This window comes from Apium graveolens, chromosome 1 (assembly GCF_009905375.1).
Source record: "Apium graveolens cultivar Ventura chromosome 1, ASM990537v1, whole genome shotgun sequence".
Lineage (NCBI taxonomy): Eukaryota > Viridiplantae > Streptophyta > Magnoliopsida > Apiales > Apiaceae > Apium > Apium graveolens.
Genome location: NC_133647.1, coordinates 188,595,187 through 188,616,777, shown reverse-complemented (window position 1 = coordinate 188,616,777; position 21,591 = coordinate 188,595,187). Strand labels below are relative to the sequence as shown.

Genomic DNA, 21,591 nt, shown 5'->3' with positions numbered 1-21,591 from the left:
CTTGACAGGCAAGCAAACTACATTCAGTAGTCCCGGGGAACCCCACCCCGGGATACATAACCCGAATCAAGAAAGAATGAAAGGAAACCCAAGACAAAGAAGGGACCCAAGCCGGAACCGGAGTGGACACCCCTCAACAGGCCCCGGGCCGACATTTTGCGCGAAGTCAAGGGCAAGCCGTTTTATTATCCGCCAAAACCCTTGCTGGCGCCTCCCGAAAATAGGGCCCGGGACAAGCATTGTGACTATCACGAGGATCATGGCCATACCACGGAAAACTGCTTCTCCCTCAAAATGTTCATAGAAGACCAAATCAAGAAAGGAAACATGAACCAGTACCTTCAAAGGGGGTCAAATGACAAAGACAGAGCCCCGGGAAGAGGCAAAAACGTGGTGAATGTTGTCTTCGGAGGCACAGCCTCTCCACCCCGGAGCCCGATCCAGGAAAATGACGTGATGATGATCCAGAGTCTGGATGACGAGCCGATCTACTTCTCATACTCTGATTATGAGGGGCTCGATTCGGACCACAACTTGGCATTGGTGGTGACCCTTAATGTCGCAAACAACGAGGTAAAAAGAATTTTAGTTGACAATGGTTCATCTGCTAATATTGTATTCGAGCATACGCTTAACAGGATGGAGCTCGGCCACCTCCGAATGGACCCCTGTCTCGAAGATCCCTTGTACGGATTCGGGAACACGATGATTCCAATCCGGGGCGTCATTTATCTCCCCATAATCTTTGGGACCGCACCCCGGCAGATCTCTCATATGATGAAATTCTATGTGATAAGTGCAACCTCCTCATACAACATGATCCTTGGAAGGCCCACTATCACCAAGCTCAGAGCAATCCCTTCAACTATTCACTTAAAACTCAAATTCCCCACCCCGGGAGGCGTTGGAGAATTGAAAGGAGATCAGGTAGATGCTATGGTCAAACACTTGTCATGGCGGAAACGGAGCCGGAAAACCGGAAGAAGATAATGTCCCTACCCAAGGGACAAAGCAGAAAGAAGCATCGAGAGCACCTTAGTAAAATGGCCCGTCTGGATGTGAATATGATTGAGGACTCCGGGTACGGTGTAACCAACGCTGATGCCCGGATTCAGAAATTTGTAGAAAGCAAGGAGAAGACAAAGGTAGAACCTGCCCAACAGACAATAGAGTTAGATTTGGAACCCGGGAACCCCACCCGAAAAATCAAAATCGGCAAAGGCCTGGAAACCAAATTCCAGAAGGAGCTCATCGACCTACTAAAGGAATATGCCGACGTGTTCGCTTGGTCCCCGGAAGACATGTTGGGGATTGATGAATCTGTGGCCATGCACAGCCTGGACGTGAATCCAAAGCAAAAACCAATCAAGCAAAGCCGAAGGAACTTTGCCCCGGAGAGACAACAGGCAATCGACCAAGAAGTCAAAAAGTTGCTAAAAGCAGACATAATCTGTGAAATTAAGTATCCGGATTGGCTAGCAAACATTTTGCTGGTCAAGAAACCTAATGAAAAATGGCGAATGTGCATGGATTATACAAGCCTCAATTCGGCGTGTCCTAAAGACTCTTACCCCCTGCCCAACATTGACCAGCTGATAGACGCGACCTCGGGCCATGTAATGCTAAGTTTCATGGACTCCTTCTCGGGATACAACCAGGTCAAGATGAACCCGGCATATATTTCGAAGACGGCATTCATCACACACCGGGCGGTCTACACCTTTATTATGATGCCGTTTGGGTTAATCAACGTCGGGGCAACATACCAAAAAATGATGAATACCATCTTCAAAGATCAGCTGGGCATGAACATGGAATCTTATGTTGATGATATGATCTCTAAGTCGGCCACAATCCCAGAGCACATCCGAGACCTCAGGGAGTGTTTCGACAACTTGAGGAAGTACAACATGAAGCTGAACCCGGAGAAATGCGCGTTCGGGGTTCCCTCCGGAAAGTTTCTTGGTTTTCTGGTCAGCGAAAGAGGAATAGAGGCCAACCTGGAGAAGATCAAAGCTATAATGGAAATGACAGTCCCCCGGACTCAAAAGGACATTCAAAAGCTTGCAGGATGCTTAGCAGCCCTTCGAAGATTTATCCCAAAATTGGCAGAAAAGTGCCTGCCTTTCTTTGAGATATTAAAGGGGGCCCAGAATAAAAAGATGATCGACTGGACCCCGGGTTGCCAAACAACGTTTGAGGAAGTCAAGCGACATCTGATGAACCCACCTATTTTGTCAAAAGCAAAGCCCGGGGAACCCCTTTATCTCTACATTGCAGCCGGGGAAAGAGCGGTATCTTCCGCACTCATTCGGGAAGAAAATGGGATGCAGACCCCGATATACTATGCAAGCCAAGTCCTGAAAGATGCTGAAACCTGGTACCCAAACTTGGAAAAATTCGCACTGGCTCTTGTGCACTCGAGCAGAAAGCTAAGACAATACTTCCAAGGCCGGGAAATCAGGGTAATCACTAATCAACCACTTCGCAAAATCATCCACAAACCAGACACCTCCGGAAGGTTAGTCAATTGGGCAATCGAGTTGAGTCAGTTCAATATCAAATTTATCCCGAGGACAACCATAAAAGCCCAGGCGTTGGCCGAATTCGTCATGGAATGCACCTTTCCGGAAGCCCCCGAGACGCCTAAAACCCGATCCAAGGGGGAAAAAGAGTCTAACAACCGGGATTCTTGGACATTACATGTTGATGGCTCGGCTACAGCCGAAAGGTCCGGAGCCGGCCTTATCCTCTCCAGCCTGGATGGATTCGCAATCCGGCAGGCCATTACCTTCGCCTTCAAAGCAACAAACAACCAGGCTGAATATGAAGCTCTACTCTCCGGACTCAGGTTAGCCAAATCCCTTGGAGTAAGGAATTTAACAATTTATAGTGATTCTCAGATTGTGGTAAGGCAAACCAATGGTGAATATGTTGCAAAAGATCCCAAATTGGCTCGGTATCAGGAAATGGTTAGAACAATCCTGGAAACCATCCCGGACTCAACCATCTTGCAGATAAACAGAGAAGAAAATGCGAAAGCAGACGAGTTGTCCAAGCTCGTCCAGAATACTTCAGATTTAAGCAGCTCGGTTTACTTCGAGGAGCTCGGAGCCCCCAGCACCGATCGGCCCGAAGTATTATGTGTTAGTAGCCCAGAGGACTGGATGACTCCTTACATAGCCTATCTCAAGGACGACACCCTTCCGGAAGATCAGAACAAAGCCTGGTACCTCAAGTATAAGGCTGCACGCTTCTTTTTAGAAGACAATCAGTTATACCGGAGAACTTTCTCTGCACCAACGTTAAAGTGCGTTGATCCGGATGAAGCGGATTATTGCCTCCGGGAGGTTCACGAGGGGATCTGCGGGGATCACCTTGCCGCTAAAGCTCTAGCCTATAAGGTCATCAGACAAGGCTATTATTGGCCAACAATCCACGCTGATTCGGTCGCCTATGTCAAGAAATGTAGCAAGTGCCAGAAGTTCAGCAACGTACCAAAACAAGGTTCAAGCCTCCCTGGGTCCGTTCTCTCCCCGATCCCATTTGCTGTCTGGAGAATTGACATCATGAGCCCTTTCCCTCGGGCAAAAGGGGACCTTCGTTACGTTCTGGTAGCAATAGATTATATGACTAAGTGGGCGGAGGCCAAGGCTATGAGAACCATTAACCAGTAAGACTGCATCAAGTTTGTGGACATGATTGTAATGAGGTTCGGGATCCCGATGGTTTTAATCTCGGACAACGGGCCACAGTTCATGGGTTCGAATTTTGAAGCCTATCTCAAAGAGCTCGGGATAAGACACAAAAAAGCATATGTGGCCCATCCACAAGGAAATGGACAGGTTGAGGTCACAAACAGAACCATACTCCGAGGTCTGGAAAAGAGACTGGAAGACTCTAAAAAGAACTGGCCGGATGAACTTCCAAAGGTTTTATGGTCATACAGAACCACCTCCCGGATAGGAACCGGGGAGACTCCATTCAAGCTTGCCTACGGTACCGAAGCCCGGTTACCGGTAGAGACCGGATCCCCTTCACATAGAGTGACCAACTTTGACGAGGTCTCCAATATAGAAGGCCTCAGAACCAACCTCGAACTCCTGGATGAAGTAAGAGATCGGGCCGTAGAAAAAATGGAAAGCTACAAGGAAAAAATGAAGCTTCACTTTGCGAAGAAGACCAGGATAAGGGAATATGTGGCGGGAGATCTGGTGCTCCAGCACACTGAAGCCTCGGACCCAACTAATCAGAGAAAACTGCAGCCGAACTGGGAAGACCCTTATATAGTCAAGGAAGTGATCCGTCCGGGAACTTACAAGCTGAACTACCTCAGCGGAACCGAGGTCCCCAATACCTGGCATGGAACCCGCCTAAGGAAATTCTACCAGTAAGGAAAAAGTGCACACTCTGGGAACACCTCTACATTCATACTATGATATTTTGATGTAAGCATTATCCCCATTCACCCCAGAATGTAATTTTTGCTTTCAATATGAATGAAAAACTCTACTTTAAGCCTTCCATAGCTTGGATCAATTTCATTACGTTGCTCCTTTATTTGCCATCAAATTTAAATAAACACAGCCCATGTGTACTTTGAAAATTTCTATCAAATGGAAAGTAACCCCTACCCGAGGTCCTATAAAAACTCAGCCTATGAGTATTCATAAAATTTTTATAAGTTAAAAATTTTACCCCATCCCGGGGTCCGCAAAAACACAGCCCATATGTACTTTAAAAATTTCTATCAATTGGAAAGTAACCCCTACCCGGGGTCCTATAAAAACTCAGCCTATGAGTATTCATAAAATTTTACCCCATCCCGGGGTCCGCAAAAACACAGCCCATGTGTACTTTGAAAATTTCTATCAAATGGAAAGTAACCCCTACCCGGGGTCCTATAAAAACTCAGTCTATGAGTATTCATAAAATTTTTATAAGTTAAAAATTTTACCCCACCCCAAGGTCCGCAAAAACACAGCCCATGTGTACTTTGAAAATTTCTATCAAAAGGAAAGTAACCCCTACCCGGGGTCCTATAAAAACTCAGCCTATGAGTATTCATAAAAATTTTATAAGTTAAAAATTTTACCCCATCCCGGGGTCCGCAAAAACACAGCCCATGTGTACTTTGAAAATTTCTATCAAATGGAAAGTAACTCCTACCCGGGGCCCTATAAAAACTCAGCCTATGAGTATTCATAAAAATTTTATAAGTTAAAAATTTTACCCCATCCCGGGGTCCGTAAAAACACAGCCCATGTGTACTTTGAAAATTTTAATCAATTGGAAAGTAACCCCTACCCGGGGTCCTATAAAAACTCAGCCTATTAGTATTCATAAAATTTTTATAAGTTAAAACTTTTACCCCATCCCGGGGCCTACAAAAACGCAGCCCATGTGTGCTTAGGAAAATTCCTAACTATTCCTGAATTCCTACGTCAGAAGTTTTAATATGCAAATCAAAACGAAGGAAACGAAGCACAATCACATTAAACTACCCCGGGGAAACACACCCCGGGGGGCAAATCAAAAGCATTTAGATTACAAACAAGTTAAAAATAAAGCCAAAAGGCTCAGTTCGGAATGGCTTAATTTAAAAAACAAGAAAATAGAAATTACATGCCAAAACATGGCAAAGTCTTCAAGCTTCGACGGCAGGATCGGCGGGAGGAGAAGGAGGCTGCTCCGGGTCACCCTCTGGTACGGGAGGCTGTTCAGCAAGTGGCGATCCGGGGAAGGAAGGAACATTGCTAGAGGTTCCGGCACCGGACTCCCTCGCCTGGATGGCTTCTTTCTCCTGCTCCAGCCGAGTCTCCTCCTCAATGTACTTCTCCAGGAAGACATCAATGGTACCCTGGGGCTCTTCAACAAGATACTTAGAAGCAACATTCCAGCAGATCTGGATCTTCTCTAGGGCCTTGTCGTTCAGTTCTTCGAAGTATGCAGGAGTGCCCCGGAACCCTGCCAGAACCTCCTCGGGAGTGGGCCGGGCGGCAAGATCATCTTTCAACTTCTGATTTTCAGCCCTCATCTCCCGGACAGAAGCCTCAGCCCGATCCTGCCTCTCCCGGATCTCGTCCAAAATAATCTTATGAGCAGCAGCCTCCCTTGCACTTGCCTCCTTCAACTCCTGGATCTCCCGGGACAGCCGCTCGGATTCAGTCTTGTAGACCTCGGCAGCATCAGCCTTCGCCTGAAGGCTCTGGGTTATGCAAACCAGTCCAGCAACCTGGGAGTTAGCCTGAAAACATTATAAATCATGATTAGGTAACACAAATACAAGAACACAAGAAGAAGGCAAGTAAGAAAAAGGCTTACAGCAGTGATATCCTCCTGAAGCCCGACCAGGAAGTCGTCGAGAGGCTCCTTCATGTACTTCTTCCTCTCCGCCGTGCTAGCATAGTTCTCAAACAGCTCCCTCCGGCGAGTCTCCGGGGTGAAACTAGCAAGCAGGGCCTTCAAAGTTTCCGGAGTATCCGGGGCCAGGTCAACAGCAGCTTTCTTCGAAACTGGGCCCTCAGATACATCATCACCTTTGTCCCCGAAACCCGCGGGAGCATTCTTCCTCTTTCGGGGTGCCGGAACCCTTATCACAACCCCTTGCTGCACATCCTCGTCCCGGGGCTCGTTGATCACGATCGTTGTCCTCCCCGAACGAGACGGCGCCGCCTTCCGGACCGCATCATCACCCTCACCAACCTTCTTCTTCCCGGAATCCAAGCTTGTCATTCCCCCAATCCTTCGCAGCTTGGCTGAGAGATCCTTAAGTTGGGTAGACATATTCGGGGGATAAGGAATTAACTTCGGAATACCTGAGAAGGAGACAACAAATTATCAGTCCCGGATACAAACAATCAAAGCTAAAGCAACAAAAATAACACTAAGGCAAATGACTTACATCCGGCAACATGCATGTTTTCATCGCTAGAAAAATAGTCCCGGGTCCACTGCGTCCCAAGTGCCCCACAGAAGGCATAAACCATCGAGAGAGCTGCTTGCCCGAGCCGCTGGACCGGAAACCTATCTGTTTTAATTTCAAGTTTATGGAGCGGCATGAACTCCAAATCCCCACCCCGGAAAAAAATGAACTCCCGGTGTCATCCCTTAAGCGACGTCAACATACTAATCGGGAGAACCATCTTATCAGAAGGATACCCACAGTCCTCTATCCTAAACATGAACTCATAAATCGGCCGAGCGGTGGACCTCTTAATTTTAAAAATATGATGGAAGAGTTTGAAGGTGGGGAGGTAGTTTTTGGCATGACAGCAAGCTAAAAACCAGCTTATCCATTTCACCGAATTCGGGGCTAGCTGTGTGAAAGGAATCCCATAAACATCCCGGCATAGGGATTTGGTGAACTGATGTAATCCGAGGCGCATGCCCCGGAGATGCTCTAGTGGAATACCAACCCATCCCCCCTCCGGTCTGTGGTATACCCTTTCATGCTCCTCGGGCCATCTCTACTGGTATGTATCATCAAGGTTAAAGGCGAGTCTAAGGGCGCCATCTACCTCAGCGTCCGTATATTTCTCCTGGACCTCTTTATGAACCGCCCAACACTCATACCTAGTCCCCGGGGCGGTGAAGAACTTCCTATTCATGTCATCTTCATTATAGGGCTCCCTGCCTCCCAAACCATCCGGGCCCCCATATGCCTCGGATAAATCTCTGTAATAAAAGCTCAGGGGCTTAAGGTTCACTCTGCACTGGATGAAGTATTCATCTACGTCCTCCCATGATCCATCCGGGTTCGATAAGGTACCCCCGGGACCTAACACTAGGGTCTGAGCTAAGACTTGTTGGGGGGGTTAACCCGGGGAGGCATCTCTTTAGAGCTACTAGAAGAAGAAGATGAAGGGTAGAAGGAGTTGAGCTCGCATAAACCTCTAGTCCTTTTGGGATATCGACTCCTAAGGGTAGCAGCACGTTTAAAATGGGTACCCGGCATAAACTACGTGTATCTATAAAAACACATCCCGGAGTCAACGCCAAACCTGAACCCAGCAACAACAAAAACAAAACAAAAACAGAAAAAGTTTAGAAACAAATCGTGTATGGGTCTTACCCCAAAAACAAGATCTACAACATATACACACACATACAACCAAAAACATATATCAAGAACACACCCCGGGCCCTTCAACTTTTTACACTACTAAAAACCCACTTATCCACATACAAAACTACCAAAATCCATGATATTTACATAAATCAAGCACAAAACCACTGCAAAACTTATGCAAAATCTACAAACTACAGAGATTCAAGGTCAAATAAACAATACAGTCGTGAAACTCGAGCAAGAAATACGAAGGAGCGAAGCAAAACCCGCACAAAAGATTACATGCATTGCAAAAACACAAGAAAACGAATGAAAGAAGGAAACAAAAGAATCGAGACACTTACAAATGGGCAGGAGAAAAAATGGGGCTTCAACAGCAAATGCTCCAAAAAATCTCTGTAAATGCTCTCTTGTCTCCCTCTGCAGAAGTATTTGCGTAAAGGAAAATAAAGTGGGTGAGAGTGGTATTTATAGAAGGTAAAAGAGGCAGGTGAAAGGTTTTGAAGTAAAAATTAACCCCCAGGACACGTGGCGAAACCCAATTGGTCCCAAATAGTAACTGCACAGCAGTTATTACATGAGTTGTCACGAAATCATTATGTGGGCACGTCTTTTCAGGAGGAAAAAGGGGGAGAGTAAATAACCAGCACACTCAAAAGATATAGTTAAAGCCTATGTATCTTTGACCCCGGCTGGAATCCCAACAGTCGTCTGACACCCCGGCTTCGCAGCAGCAACTTTTCAGAGTCCGGGCAAAATCAAATGTCAAAAGTGTACTTGCCCACCAAACCGTGCCCAAAATTCAAATTCAAAATCAAATGACTAACCAAGTCAACCCCGAAGCCTCATCCCCATTTGACCCCGGGGTTAGGGGGCAGCAAATCAAATAACCCCCAAAACTTTTCTAAGTATTTCAAGGAATCCCACCTTAAAAACTCAAATCAAATGACTAACCAAGTCAACCCCGGAGTCTCATCTCCATTTGACCCCGGGGTTAGGGGGCAGCAAATCAAATAACCCCCAAAACTTTTCTAAGTATTTCAAGGAATCCCACCTTAAAAACTCAAGTCAAATGACTAACCAAGTCAACCCCGGAGTCTCATCCCCATTTGACCCACCTTAAAAACTCAAGTCAAATGACTAACCAAGTCAACCCCGGAGTCTCATCCCCATTTGACCCCGGGGTTAGGGGGCAGCAAATCAAATAACCCCCAAAACTTTTCTAAGTATTTCAAGGAATCCCACCTTAAAAACTCAAATTAAATGACTAACCAAGTCAATCCCGGAGTCTCATCCCCATTTAACCCCGGGGTTAGGGGGCAGCAAATCAAATAACCCCCAAAACTTTTCTAAGTATTTCAAGGAATCCCACCTTAAAAACTCAAGTCAAATGACTAACCAAGTCAACCCCGGAGTCTCATCCCCATTTGACCCCGGGGTTAGGGGGCAGCAAATCAAACAACCCCCAAAATTTTGCAAAGGCGTCGCGGCACAAAGGCAATTACTCTACTCCCCCATCCGGGTAAACCCGCATAAGGGATTGGGGGCAAATGATAGCCCATAATAATTCAGGCCCAATTGAAGAGGCCCAGGGCCCAAATACAAGATCCCAGGACACGTGGCGGCATCACCACCGTCCAGGTTCCCGGGATCCAGAACGTTCCTACGCTCTGGATCTGATAGTACTCTGACACATTCAGCGTTGACCTTGAGGACCCAGGACACGTGGCAACATCACCACCGTCCAGGTACCCGGGATCCAGGACGTTCCTACGGTCCGGATCTGATAGTACTCTGACGCATCCCAGGCGTCCAGATGCCCTACAGTCCAAAAGGCCAACCTACGGTCCAGATGAAAAGAGACAAACCCCTGAACCCTAGTAGGAGGCCTATAAAAGGTAGAACAGAAGGAAGGTTACAGGTTACAATCTTACATACTCTCTCTCTCACCTATACTTACATGCACACACGTACACCCCATAAATATATTCGCATAATCCCCACTCTGCCCTTCTTCTCCTTAAAACCCTTTCTCATTCTCACGCCGGAGGTGCCGCGGGGACGCCACCCCACTCCGGTTATGTTTTGTAGGATCCCACCCTACAGCTACACCGCACGCTGCCGCCGTCGCCGTCCAAAAGGAGTTTGAGTCCGGGCTCGGCAAAGAGAATGCCCCAGGGTGATTTGGGATTATCAGTATTGTCAGGTCTTGACAAGTGTTCTCAATAACTATCTAGCGTGTGAAAATTAACTGTGAATAAATTTAATACATGTGATTAATATGAATGCATAGTCTCCCGCCAACATATGAGCTCTTAATTTTTTAATTTCAAGTTTATTTACGAATTTTTTTTACAAATAGATAATTTGATAATATATTGATTGTTGTATATATACCAACGCCAACTAAAACCCTAAAATTCTTTGAATTAGCCTCCGTGTTATTTGAAGGGTTTCAATCAGCTTTCAATTATGAATAGTCCCGATCTTTTATTATTATTATTATTATTATTATTATTATTATTATTATTATTATTGTTAATTTATCTCTTAGTTCATTTTTTGTTAATATTATTTAGGTTTTGTTTGTATCCCTTTGTGAGAGTAAGAAGTTTTGATGGCGTTGCTTCGATGATAAAGATATGATTATGTATTTGTGGTCGATGGGTTAAAATAACACTTGGAGAATTATATAATGTACATATCACTTCAAAAAATCGCTAAGTTGCATATATAAGAAATAAGGATTCAACAGTGATAACTTATACGTTTGTTTAATTTTGATCATATATATAGATATAGTATGACTTTTCATTATTAAATTATTTTTCTTATTTTAAAACAAAAACTTCATTCTATGTACGTCTCATAAAACTTTTAAATAGGAGGATTACGTGGGAACCCTGCATACAATTCTAATTCTTATTTATTAAAGGGCTGCAGTTATAAACCCAAAGAGATGTTGGCTTAGTGGGTGATCACCAAAATACGTTTAATTAATATATGTTGATCAATAAAATAAGATTAATTAGTGGCAGAATACTGAAACTCCCAACTGATGAACTAATCCCAGCATGCATACATATATAAAACATATCAATTCGGTTGCAAGTTGCTGCCTCTGAGATTTGGCCATGCTTTTTTAGATTCATTTTGATAACTATATGTAATTAATTAAGGTTTTTTCATAAGATTAACACTGTTAAACCTAATTAATAAGCCATTATCGAGTAAGAAACGACCACACGTTGTGATTAAAGAAACCTAGACCATAGATAGACAAGAATTCTTACTGTTATTTAATTATTAAAGTACTAATTAATGAAACAGAAAGAGACGTGAGAAGTTGTGGTGACGGCTAGTTTTGCATGAAAGGGACGCAAAACTTTAAACCTAATTACTGATGATATCTTCTGGTAATTTACACAGCCATGTGTTAATTAAACTCATAATTAAGCAACGGAAACTGCTACGGATGTTGCATGGCTAATACAGAATCATCTACCTCTAATACGTGTTTGAAGACAAAAATGTCATATTTAAATGTCCAAAATATATAATTGATCAGTTAAACACGCTTAAAATTTCTGAAGTGTAACTAATTTAACATAGAATTATAAAGTTATTTTTTACGTAACAGAAACTTGAAGTTAAGTTTAGAATTAGTTGATGATTAACTTCAAAAATAATCTCGATAATTTCAAGTGTAGATTGTAAGTTTGAGTGTGAGAGGTGAGTTGAGTCCATATACCCGTATGTTGTGTTTGGATAGCCATATTAATTCATATTATAGTGTGTATTAATTCATATTTTTCGTTATTTACCCATTCCATTCTGCAATAACATAAACAAGAATTTACTAAACCAAAAAAACATAAATCAGAGATCAAACACCAGGTTTGAGAATAAATGCTCCATTCCTTTTGTACTCATTTTGTGAGGGTTCACTCCATTTTTTACTAATATCCATTAATTTTATTCATTTCATTCTATTCCATTTCTATCTCCGCCTGCAAAACAATATTATAATTTATAAGTTTATCAAGTGACCTTAGCTAAAGCTAAAGGAGTAGGAATAGAAACTGATCGAGTTCAAGTTCATGCATGATGTCAACTGGTGTAGTGATGTACACTTTACTATTGTAATGTTCCCTTAAATTTCAAGTATCAGTGCCCTTACAGTCACAAGATTACTTAAAAATGTATTTTCGAGTACTCTATTTTTGTTGTTTTTGGTTTTTCTATCATCCACATTCACACAACTGGACATGATCAATCACAAGGTGGGATGGTGTGGAAAAAGTTATGCTCAACTTGGCTAAGCATTTCCTCAGAAAATTATTTTCAGATTGACTTTGAGAGACTACTTGTCATTTTTGTTTTCCTCTTTTTAACCTCAACTTTCCCCACCACCCCCTGAAACAAGTACCCAGTATTCAATGCCCAATAACCAAGCCCTTAGGCCTCTTTTGACTGACGCTAAAAGTCCATTTTATTCTAGTGAACTCATTTATACGGAATGAGTCCAAAACTCTAGTAGAGATTGTAAATTATATTTACAACATATGTTATCATGCTTCTTAATAGTGAATTAGCGAAAAAAATAACCGCAGTAAGAAGTAACAGATGTTTTTACGTGAACGTGAATACTAGACATGCTCACTCTTTCCACACCCAGGACTAGAATTGCAGGATTTATGTATTGGCATATCTTAACGACGGTAAGTATGGTGCAAAAATTATCGGTTGTCCGTGTCCATACATGATATACATACATGAAAACATACATTATAATGTTACATAATCAACATATGAATCCATTGTTGGATATGCTTACCACACTTGTATAGTAAAAGTTCCAATCATTACATGCATACATCACACACATTTGAAGTGCTGTTACTGTAACATGTCCTTGTTCTGCTTCCGTGAGTTTCTTACAACTTATGTAGCCCACATTTCTTGCCTCTTCCTCCTATAAAAGCCCATCCATTCTTAATCTGTCCGCTCCACAATCTATTTTCTCACCATAAAAAACCAAATCAAACCAAACTTTAGAATTGCTCTACCATTTTTAGCCATGATGTTTTCATCTGAATATGTAGAAATCCAAACCTTGGCTCAAGAAAACATGTCCCAGGTTGATAACAACTGTGGGGTTATACAGAGTAACATGTCATCACTCCAGCACTTCGACAACTTTTTAACCAACTATATGAACTTGCAAAACTCCCTCCCTGTCCACGATTTCAATGCTCAGTCCTCGTGTGTTAGTAACAACTCGACCTCAGATGAAGGCGATGAGCTGCAGCTTAGCATCATCAACGAGAGAAAGCAGAGAAGAATGATTTCTAACAGAGAATCTGCTCGTAGGTCGAGGATGAGGAAGCAGAAGCACCTGGATGAGTTATTGTCACAAGTTCACCGTTTAAGAACAGAGAAGAATGACATCATAGAAAAATTAAATAATGTATCCGAGAGTCATGACCGGGTTGTGCTAGAAAATGCAAGGCTTAAGGAAGAAACGTCTAATCTTCGTCGAATGCTGACTGATGTTCAGCTTGCTAGTACTTACAATGGCTTAAGAGATTTGGAGGAACTACCCTGCACTTCTGCTCATCCTAGGACTGAATCATCAGATAATTGTATGAGTAGTTCCACCAATTTGCTACAATAAGCTATAGCCATAAATCTGAATCAAAAAATAAAAATATATATACTCTTATGATCTAATATTTGTTGTATCCACCTTTTCATGTTCCTTCTCCTGTATGCTGCTTCCTATCATTATTCGTAATACCAGTTTGTAACTCTTTATCGCCGCATAAAATGAATGAATCATGGAGCTACTATGTGAATATGATATATCCCACTAGCTCAACTCAGAGGCACACTTATGAAATTCATCATTAAATTCTAAAAGGACAGTATATGACCCCCCCCATCACTTAATACAGTCGTCACAAAGGTAATTATGCAAGAAAACAGCCCAAAGTGATATAAACGTTCTAGAACCAAGAAGACTTATCTGTGTCAAACCTAAATAATTGAGTTTTTTTAAAAGAATAGAGCATAAAATCATATAGGTTTCAAGAGAGAATTCATAATGGAAACACGATCCAGTACCTTAGAGAGAAGGCCCCAATAGTACAAGCAATGCGACAAACGGTGGTGGAGGTACTGGCAGTAGTCAGTAGTGGATATAATACAATGAACTACTGTAAGATGCCAACATTCAAAAGGCAACCCATTATACGAAACTAATGTCTTTAGTTTCTGCGAGGCATCAAAGCTAAGAATCCAAGTCCCAGCCATCATGGAGGGACTACTTCAGGTGTTGTCTGCTTAGTGCAGCTCCTTGCCATTTCCACATGTTACCATATTACTGGTTACCTGCATGCTGCCTATCTTATCCTTATGGATATCAGACGAGAATTTCATGTATAATCTAGAATATGAATTCATTCATTGGAATATATTCTTGCTGATCAAGTATCATTGTATAATTTCGATCTAACATAATATGCACATATATTCGTTTTATGATTTTTTTTTCCCAATATTCTACACCTAATAATCTGACAATTTGTACTTGGTGAATTTAGAATATATCATATGTTATGTCAATAATAAGAATTAAGCCTAGTAGTACCTAAAGAAGTATCAGAACCCATGCTAACTAACCGGCCTGGTAGACGTGCATATTCTCACTTGGTGCTTTACTTAAGGCCATGATCGGATCCGTTTGGTTTAAAGAATCAAAAGTGAAATCAGGAGGAAACTAATGAAATGGATAGGATAACACTTTGTAAGATGCATTCCTTCCTGCATTCCATTTCTATCAATCTAAGCTACAGATCAAACTCGAGAATCAATTCTGGGATATATTTCCCATTCAACTTGTTCACATTACTCAGTCATATAAGAATTTGCACCAGTTGCATGGTTTTCCATTAGACGTGCTAGTACAAAGTGGAAGACTACTTGCTTCTAATCACATCCTCATCTAGTAAATAATATTACAGCATTTGTGTTAGAAGCATATATTTACAGTAATTATCAAAGAAAACTAGATGATTATCATTGAAGAAGATGAAGATACAATATAATAAGTTCTGGATTGTGTTATATGTTTTCAGAAGTAGAGTTCTAGGTTTTTATACATTTCAGATCTATCCTCCCACTCCTAACTAACTTTCCCGCCTAATTCATGTTATATGTTTTCAGAAGTAGAGTTCTTGGTTTTTATACATTTCAGATCTATCCTCCCACTCCTAACTAACTTTCCCGCCTAATTCATCTCTTTAACTTGTACAACTGTCCACCTCTTTTTCCTGTTTTGTCATTTTAGCTATATATTTAACATCCCCCTCAAGTGAGGAGACTGGAACAAGTTGCAGACTCCTAACTTGGAGAGTAGAAACCGAAGCTGACAAGAAGGCAAGGACTTAGTAAATAAGATAGCAGGTTGTTCAGAGGTTGGAAGATGATGAGTAACAATAACACCTTGCTTGATCTGTTGTCGTACTAGATGACAATCAATTTCAATATGTTTAGTCCTCTCGTGAAAGACAGAATTTGAAGCAATATGAAGAGCAGAATTGTTATCACAGTACAAAGAGACAGGAGTGACAGGAGGAGTGTGTAACTCGTTGCATAATGAGATGAGCCATGTAATCTCGCAACAAGAGTCAGCCATAGCCCTGTACTCGGCTTCAGCGGAGGACCGAGACAGAGTATATTGACGTTTACATTTCCAAGAAATGAGAGAATTTCCCAGTAGGACACAAAATCCAGTAAGATATTGCCTTGTGTTTTTACAACTACCTCAATCAGCATCTGTAAAAACTTTAAGAGTAAAACCAGAAGCACTAGACATTAAAATGCCTTGACCAGCAGTATGTTTCAGATATCTGACCAATTTAAGGGTTGCCAACCAATGAAACTCTTGAGGTTTATGGATATGCTGAGCCAGAATATGAACAGAGTAAGACAAGTCTGGTCTAGTGATGGTGAGATAGATTAAACGACCAATTAACCTTCTGTAGGAAGAGATATCAGTAAGATAAGGAGATTCAGAGTCATCTGTAAGAGTGTGATGTTGATCAAGGGGAACCAAGGAAGGCTTAGCATCGAAATATCCTACATCTCGAATAATATCATTGGAGTACTTAGTTTGATGCAGATAGATACCAGAACTGGACCTGAGAATTTCAATTCCAAGAAAATATTTCAAAGGACCTAATTCCTTAATCTTGAACTTACTAGCCAAGAAGGTTGTAACTTGAGACATAAGAGTTGTGTCATTACCAGTTAACACCATATCATCCACATATACCAAAAGAATAACAATCTGAGAACCATGTTTAAGAACAAACAGACTAGAATCACTCCAGGTTTGTGTAAAGCCAAATTCTAGGAGAGCAGTAGATAAAGTGTCAAACCACTCTCTTGGAGCTTGTCTCAGACCATACAGAGACTTGATGAGTTTACATACCAGATAAGCATCAGGAAACTGAGTTGAAATCTCAGAGGGAATATGATAGCCAGGAGGAATCTCCATAAAAACCTCTTCATGTAAGGAACCATGCAGAAAAGCATTTGTCACATCCAACTGTGTTAGTGACCAGTTCTGCATAGCTGCCAGAGCCACAATGACTCTGAAAGTAGTCATTTTAGCAACTGGTGCAAAAGTATCAAAAAAATCCAGTCCTTCAGTTTGTGTAAAGCCTTTGGCTACTAACCTAACTTTGTATCTATCAACCTGACCATTAGGAAGGTACTTGACCTTGTACAACCACTTACACCCTACTACCTTCTTATGAGGTGGAAGAGGTACAACTTGCCATGTTTGATTGGCTTCCAAAGCTGACAATTCTGTTGCCATAGCCTGACACCACTCAGTGGACTGAACTGCTTGATTATAAGTAGTAGGTTCAAAGATTTTGTTGTCTGATGAACTAGAGATAGAAGTAGAATGTGAATTAACATTATGAGCAAAACTAGTGTGGAGACCAGTGTAATCTTGATATTTAAGAGGTACTTGTGTTTGTCTCTGAGGTCTGGCAGGAGCATGAGATTGAATGAAGTCACTAGAATCAGAAGAGTGAGGAGTGGAATCTATAGTAGAAATCTCAGGACTAGAAGTAGTGGATGAATCAGAAGAAGGTGTTATAGGATCAGTAAGAGAGATCAAAGATGTTGTGTCTGGAAACAAATAAGGAACAACAGGAGTACTCATAATCTGTTAAAAAGGAAATTGATGTTCAACAAAATGAACATCCCTAGAAATGAAAACATGTTTAGTTTTTAAATCTAACACTTTATAAACCTTTTTGGCATAAGGGTAACCTAAAAAAACACCTTTAACACTTCTAGGTGCAAATTTATCTGCTGGCTTTGGAACATTAGTAGTAAAGCAGAGACAATCAAAGACTTTTAGACGATTGTAGTCTGGCTTTTTATGAAATAGAACTTCATAAGGTGATTGGCCTTGAAGAAAGGGGAGATGGTGTTCTATTAATAAGATAACAAGCTGTAAGAACACAATCACCCCATAAGGATAGAGGGATATGAGCATGAAATCTGATGGCTCTTGCCACATTCAGAAGATACCTATGTCTTCTTTCTACTTTACCATTCTGTTGGGGTGAATAAGCACATGTTGTTGGGTGAATTATACCATTTTGAGCACAAAGAGTGTGAACCTGATGATTAAGGAACTCGGTTCCATTATCAGATCTCAAGATTTTAATATGAGTATTGAATTGGGTTTGAACATGCTGGACAAAGTCAGATAAGACTGAAGCAACATTAGTTTTATCTACCAACAAGAATAACCAGGAAGCTCTAGACTTATCATCAATTAAGGTGAGAAAATAGGAGCAGTTGCCATTAGTTTTAATTCTATATGGACCCCATAAATCCATATGAACAAGTTCAAAAATATCACTACTAACAGAATCACTTGAAGGAAAAGGTTTTCTCACTTGCTTTGACAACTGACAGCTATCACATTCATGAGATAGAGTGGATTTACAATCAAACGAAAACAAAGTAAGTACAGAGTTTGGTACATGACCAGTTCTAGCATGCCAGAGATCAGTAGTAGAAGAGTTCACTGAAATAGCAGCACAAGTAGAGGCATAGGAGAGAGTTGCAGAATTGAGAGCAGAAGCATTAAGAATGTAAAGTCCATTGACAGCCTTACCAATCTCGAGGTCCCTCATCAAGGTAGGGGCCTGAAGATAACATTTGTCAAGATGAAACATCACAGAAGCAGTACTGTTAGTGAGAAGTTTTGTTATGGATAATAAGTTGTATTGAAACTTAGGAACACAGAGTACATTCTGTAAATGGATCTGATCATGTAGAAATATAGATCCTAAATGAGTAACCTCAGCACAATCTCCATTAGGTAAATACAGTTTAGAACTGCAAGGCCTCAAATCATGAAGGAGATGTTTGTAAGGAGTCACATGATTTGTGGCTCCAGTATCAATTATCCAATCACTAGTATTTTGTGAAACAATATTGACAGGACTAGCAAAGTGAAATGAAGTACCTGCAAACTGAGTACTGTTAACAGCAAAATAAGCAGGTGCAGATCCTGAGCCATTTGCATTGGTGTTCCTTAGAGTTTGTTGCAACATCTGCATAATCTGCTGACACTGACCTTCAGTGAACTTGTCATTATTAAGACCAACAGAAGACCCTTCAGTACTGACATTCTTATATGCATCTGTGTTATTTGAGCTTTCTCCCTAAACTTGAGCAGAAAGAACATTACGAGCTGATAAATTCTTTGGTTTGGGCTTTGGCTTGCCATGAACCTTGTGCCAAAGAGGATATCCATGAAGACAGAAGCATTTGTCTTTAGTATGACCAGTCATATGGCAGTATTCACAATAGACGGGAGCATCTGAGATATTCTTTTTAAAAAATTTCTGAAACTGAGACTTTGTCCTAACTGACATAGCAATATTTTCAGCACTGAGATGAGACTGACTGCTCACTTCTCTCTGATTTTCATCCTGAAGCAGCATTGCATAGCATTGACTCAAAGAAGGTAGAGGATTCATAAGTAAGATCTGACCTCTAATATTTGTAAACTGTTCACTCAAGCCCATCAAAAACTGTGTGTTCTGAATCATTCTCTCATGAGTATCCAATTTAGAGTTCACTGCACAAGTACAGTGAGCACATGTGCACCTTGGAGTAGCGGCAAGACACTCCAGTTCATCATTTATGGTCTTAAACTTGGTGAAATAACCAGCTATGGACAGAGTACCTGGAGACAAATGTGAGATTTCTTTTCTAAGACTAAACAATTTAGGGACATTTGTTTGAGCATATCGAGTCTGTAAATCATCCCAAATCAACTTTGCAGATCTCACATACACAATACTATTGTGAATGTTTACGACAACATAATTTAGCAACTAGGATGTAACCATATTGTTACAGCGTATCCAATGGGCAAAAAGAGGAGTATTAGCAGCAGGTTGTGCATATGTCCCATCAACAAATCCAAGTTTAAGTTTAGAAGACAATGCAATTTCCATTGACCTTTTCCACTGACTATAGTTGCTTTCGTCTAAAATCACAGTTGTAAGTATCATCCCTGGATTATCCGAAGGATGCAGAAAATATGGATGATTAACATCTAACAGAGTTGTTGTAGATGTCGATCCCATTGCAGCAGTAGAATATGACGCAGTAGTCATTTTTACAAACACTTAGTGTGCATAATGATAGAAGATACAAAGATTTGCTTGTTTAACTGATAAAAAAAACAGCAAACAATCTTAATTGACTTGCAGATAGAATTGAAGGCCTCAATTGTAACGGAAGAAATATACGTATCTGATAGAAGTTTTAGAATAAGAACATCACCAGATGATGATGCAGAACAATAATGGAGATCTACGATGCTCGAGCGTAACTATGATGATAACGAACACTAATCCATGAATCACAATGAAAATCAACAGCTTTTTGTATGCTTGAGATGATGGATCAAGTTATTGCAGGCTCTGATATCATGTTAGAAGCATATATTTACAGTAATTATCAAAGAAAATTAGATGATTATCATTGAATAAGATGAAGATACAATATAATAAGTTCTGGATTGTGTTATATGTTTTCAGAAGTAGAGTTTTTGGTTTTTATACATTTCAGATCTATCCTCCCACTCCTAACTAACTTTCGCGCCTAATTCATCTCTTTAACTTGTACAGCTGTCCACCTCTTTTTCCTGTTTTGTCATTTTAGCTATATATTTAACAATTTGCTAATTCCATATAAGAATGTGGCTGGGAAAATTTGTCTATTCCAAGTGTCCAGTATATTCAACCATAATTTGATTGATGATCCTTATGATAAGTTCGGTTTAGCAAGTTTAAGCACTGATATATATAGGAAAATATACATAATTGTATACAATTTTTTTTTTCATATGCTGGGTTTTAATTGAAATGAGACTATATATTCACATAAATAAGCCCAATTAAAATATCATGCATCAGTTGTCAGGTCATTCTGCAATTTTTTAGGAATTCTTCCCAAAAAAGTAGTTCACAATCATTGTTCTTTACAGATATAAACCATTTTGATATTAATTTTTGGATAACTAGCATGACTCGTGTTCAGCTGGAATAATTGAAGCTTCAGGACTAGAGCAGCTGAGCAAAAAGAGATCTCTTGGAGCAGTATCAAATATTAGTCTGAGCAGACTAGCAGGATTTAACATCATTGACATTGGGCACTTGTTAATTTTAATATTGTTTGCAACTTCTTGTTTAGATTTCTGAAATTTTATGTTTGGGGCCATACCCTAATTTGTAATAAACTCAATTTTTCAAAAAGTGTTTTTTACAATTCCAGTAATTTTTATTAAATATGGTATTTAATTCATACTTATATTATAAACTGTAAAAGATTTTTAATTGACCGGCCAATGTCGGTCCAGATCGGTCCAATTTAATATTTTTACGGTCCAACCTGGTCTTAGGACCGACTCTCAAAAATATATCATCCGATACACGATATTAAAAAAAACTATTAAATAATGTATTTAATTTATACTTGTATCATAAAATGTATAAGATTTTTAATTGAACGGTCAATGTCGGTCCAGATTGGTCCAATTCAATATTTTTACGGTACAGCCCGGTCTTAGGATCGACACTAAAAAATACATCATTTAATCCACTATATTAAAAAAAGAATAGTGCTAAAGGCACAAAAAATTGTTACAAAATGATGTGTCATGGTTGGTGTGACAGTTTGGAATGATTTAATTGATGTTTTTGATATAAATATAGGGGTCCATTTTCATTTAGCCAATAAAAATTTGACACTTGTCATTTTATAACTTTTTTTGTAACAAATTTAGTACCCTTAACATTTTCCTAAAAAAAACAGTTTCCGGTCTGGTCTGGGCCTACATGGACAGTAGTAATAGGAGCAAATTAAACATTAAACAAATAAATCCACAAGTTTAGAGGGAGAAAACA

General features: G+C 40.6%; 3 protein-coding genes across 3 annotated transcripts; all 3 read left to right on the top strand.

Moving 5' to 3' along the window:
- Window positions 1–327: 327 nt before the first annotated feature.
- Window positions 328–3,677, top strand: LOC141713558 (uncharacterized). The gene is made up of 2 exons (XM_074517031.1): window positions 328–573; window positions 639–3,677. Exons 1-2 carry the CDS (start codon window positions 328–330, stop codon window positions 3,675–3,677), a joined length of 3,285 nt encoding a protein of 1,094 aa, XP_074373132.1.
- A 48-nt stretch (window positions 3,678–3,725) lies between these two features.
- On the top strand, window positions 3,726–4,394 carry LOC141713548 (uncharacterized). The gene has a single exon (XM_074517019.1). It carries the CDS (start codon window positions 3,726–3,728, stop codon window positions 4,392–4,394), a length of 669 nt encoding a protein of 222 aa, XP_074373120.1.
- An 8,436-nt stretch (window positions 4,395–12,830) lies between these two features.
- On the top strand, window positions 12,831–13,920 carry LOC141673706 (basic leucine zipper 43-like). The gene has a single exon (XM_074480453.1). The coding sequence runs from the start codon at window positions 13,152–13,154 to the stop codon at window positions 13,746–13,748; it is 597 nt and encodes a 198-aa protein (XP_074336554.1). The 5' UTR covers window positions 12,831–13,151; the 3' UTR covers window positions 13,749–13,920.
- The last annotated feature ends 7,671 nt before the right edge of the window (window positions 13,921–21,591 follow it).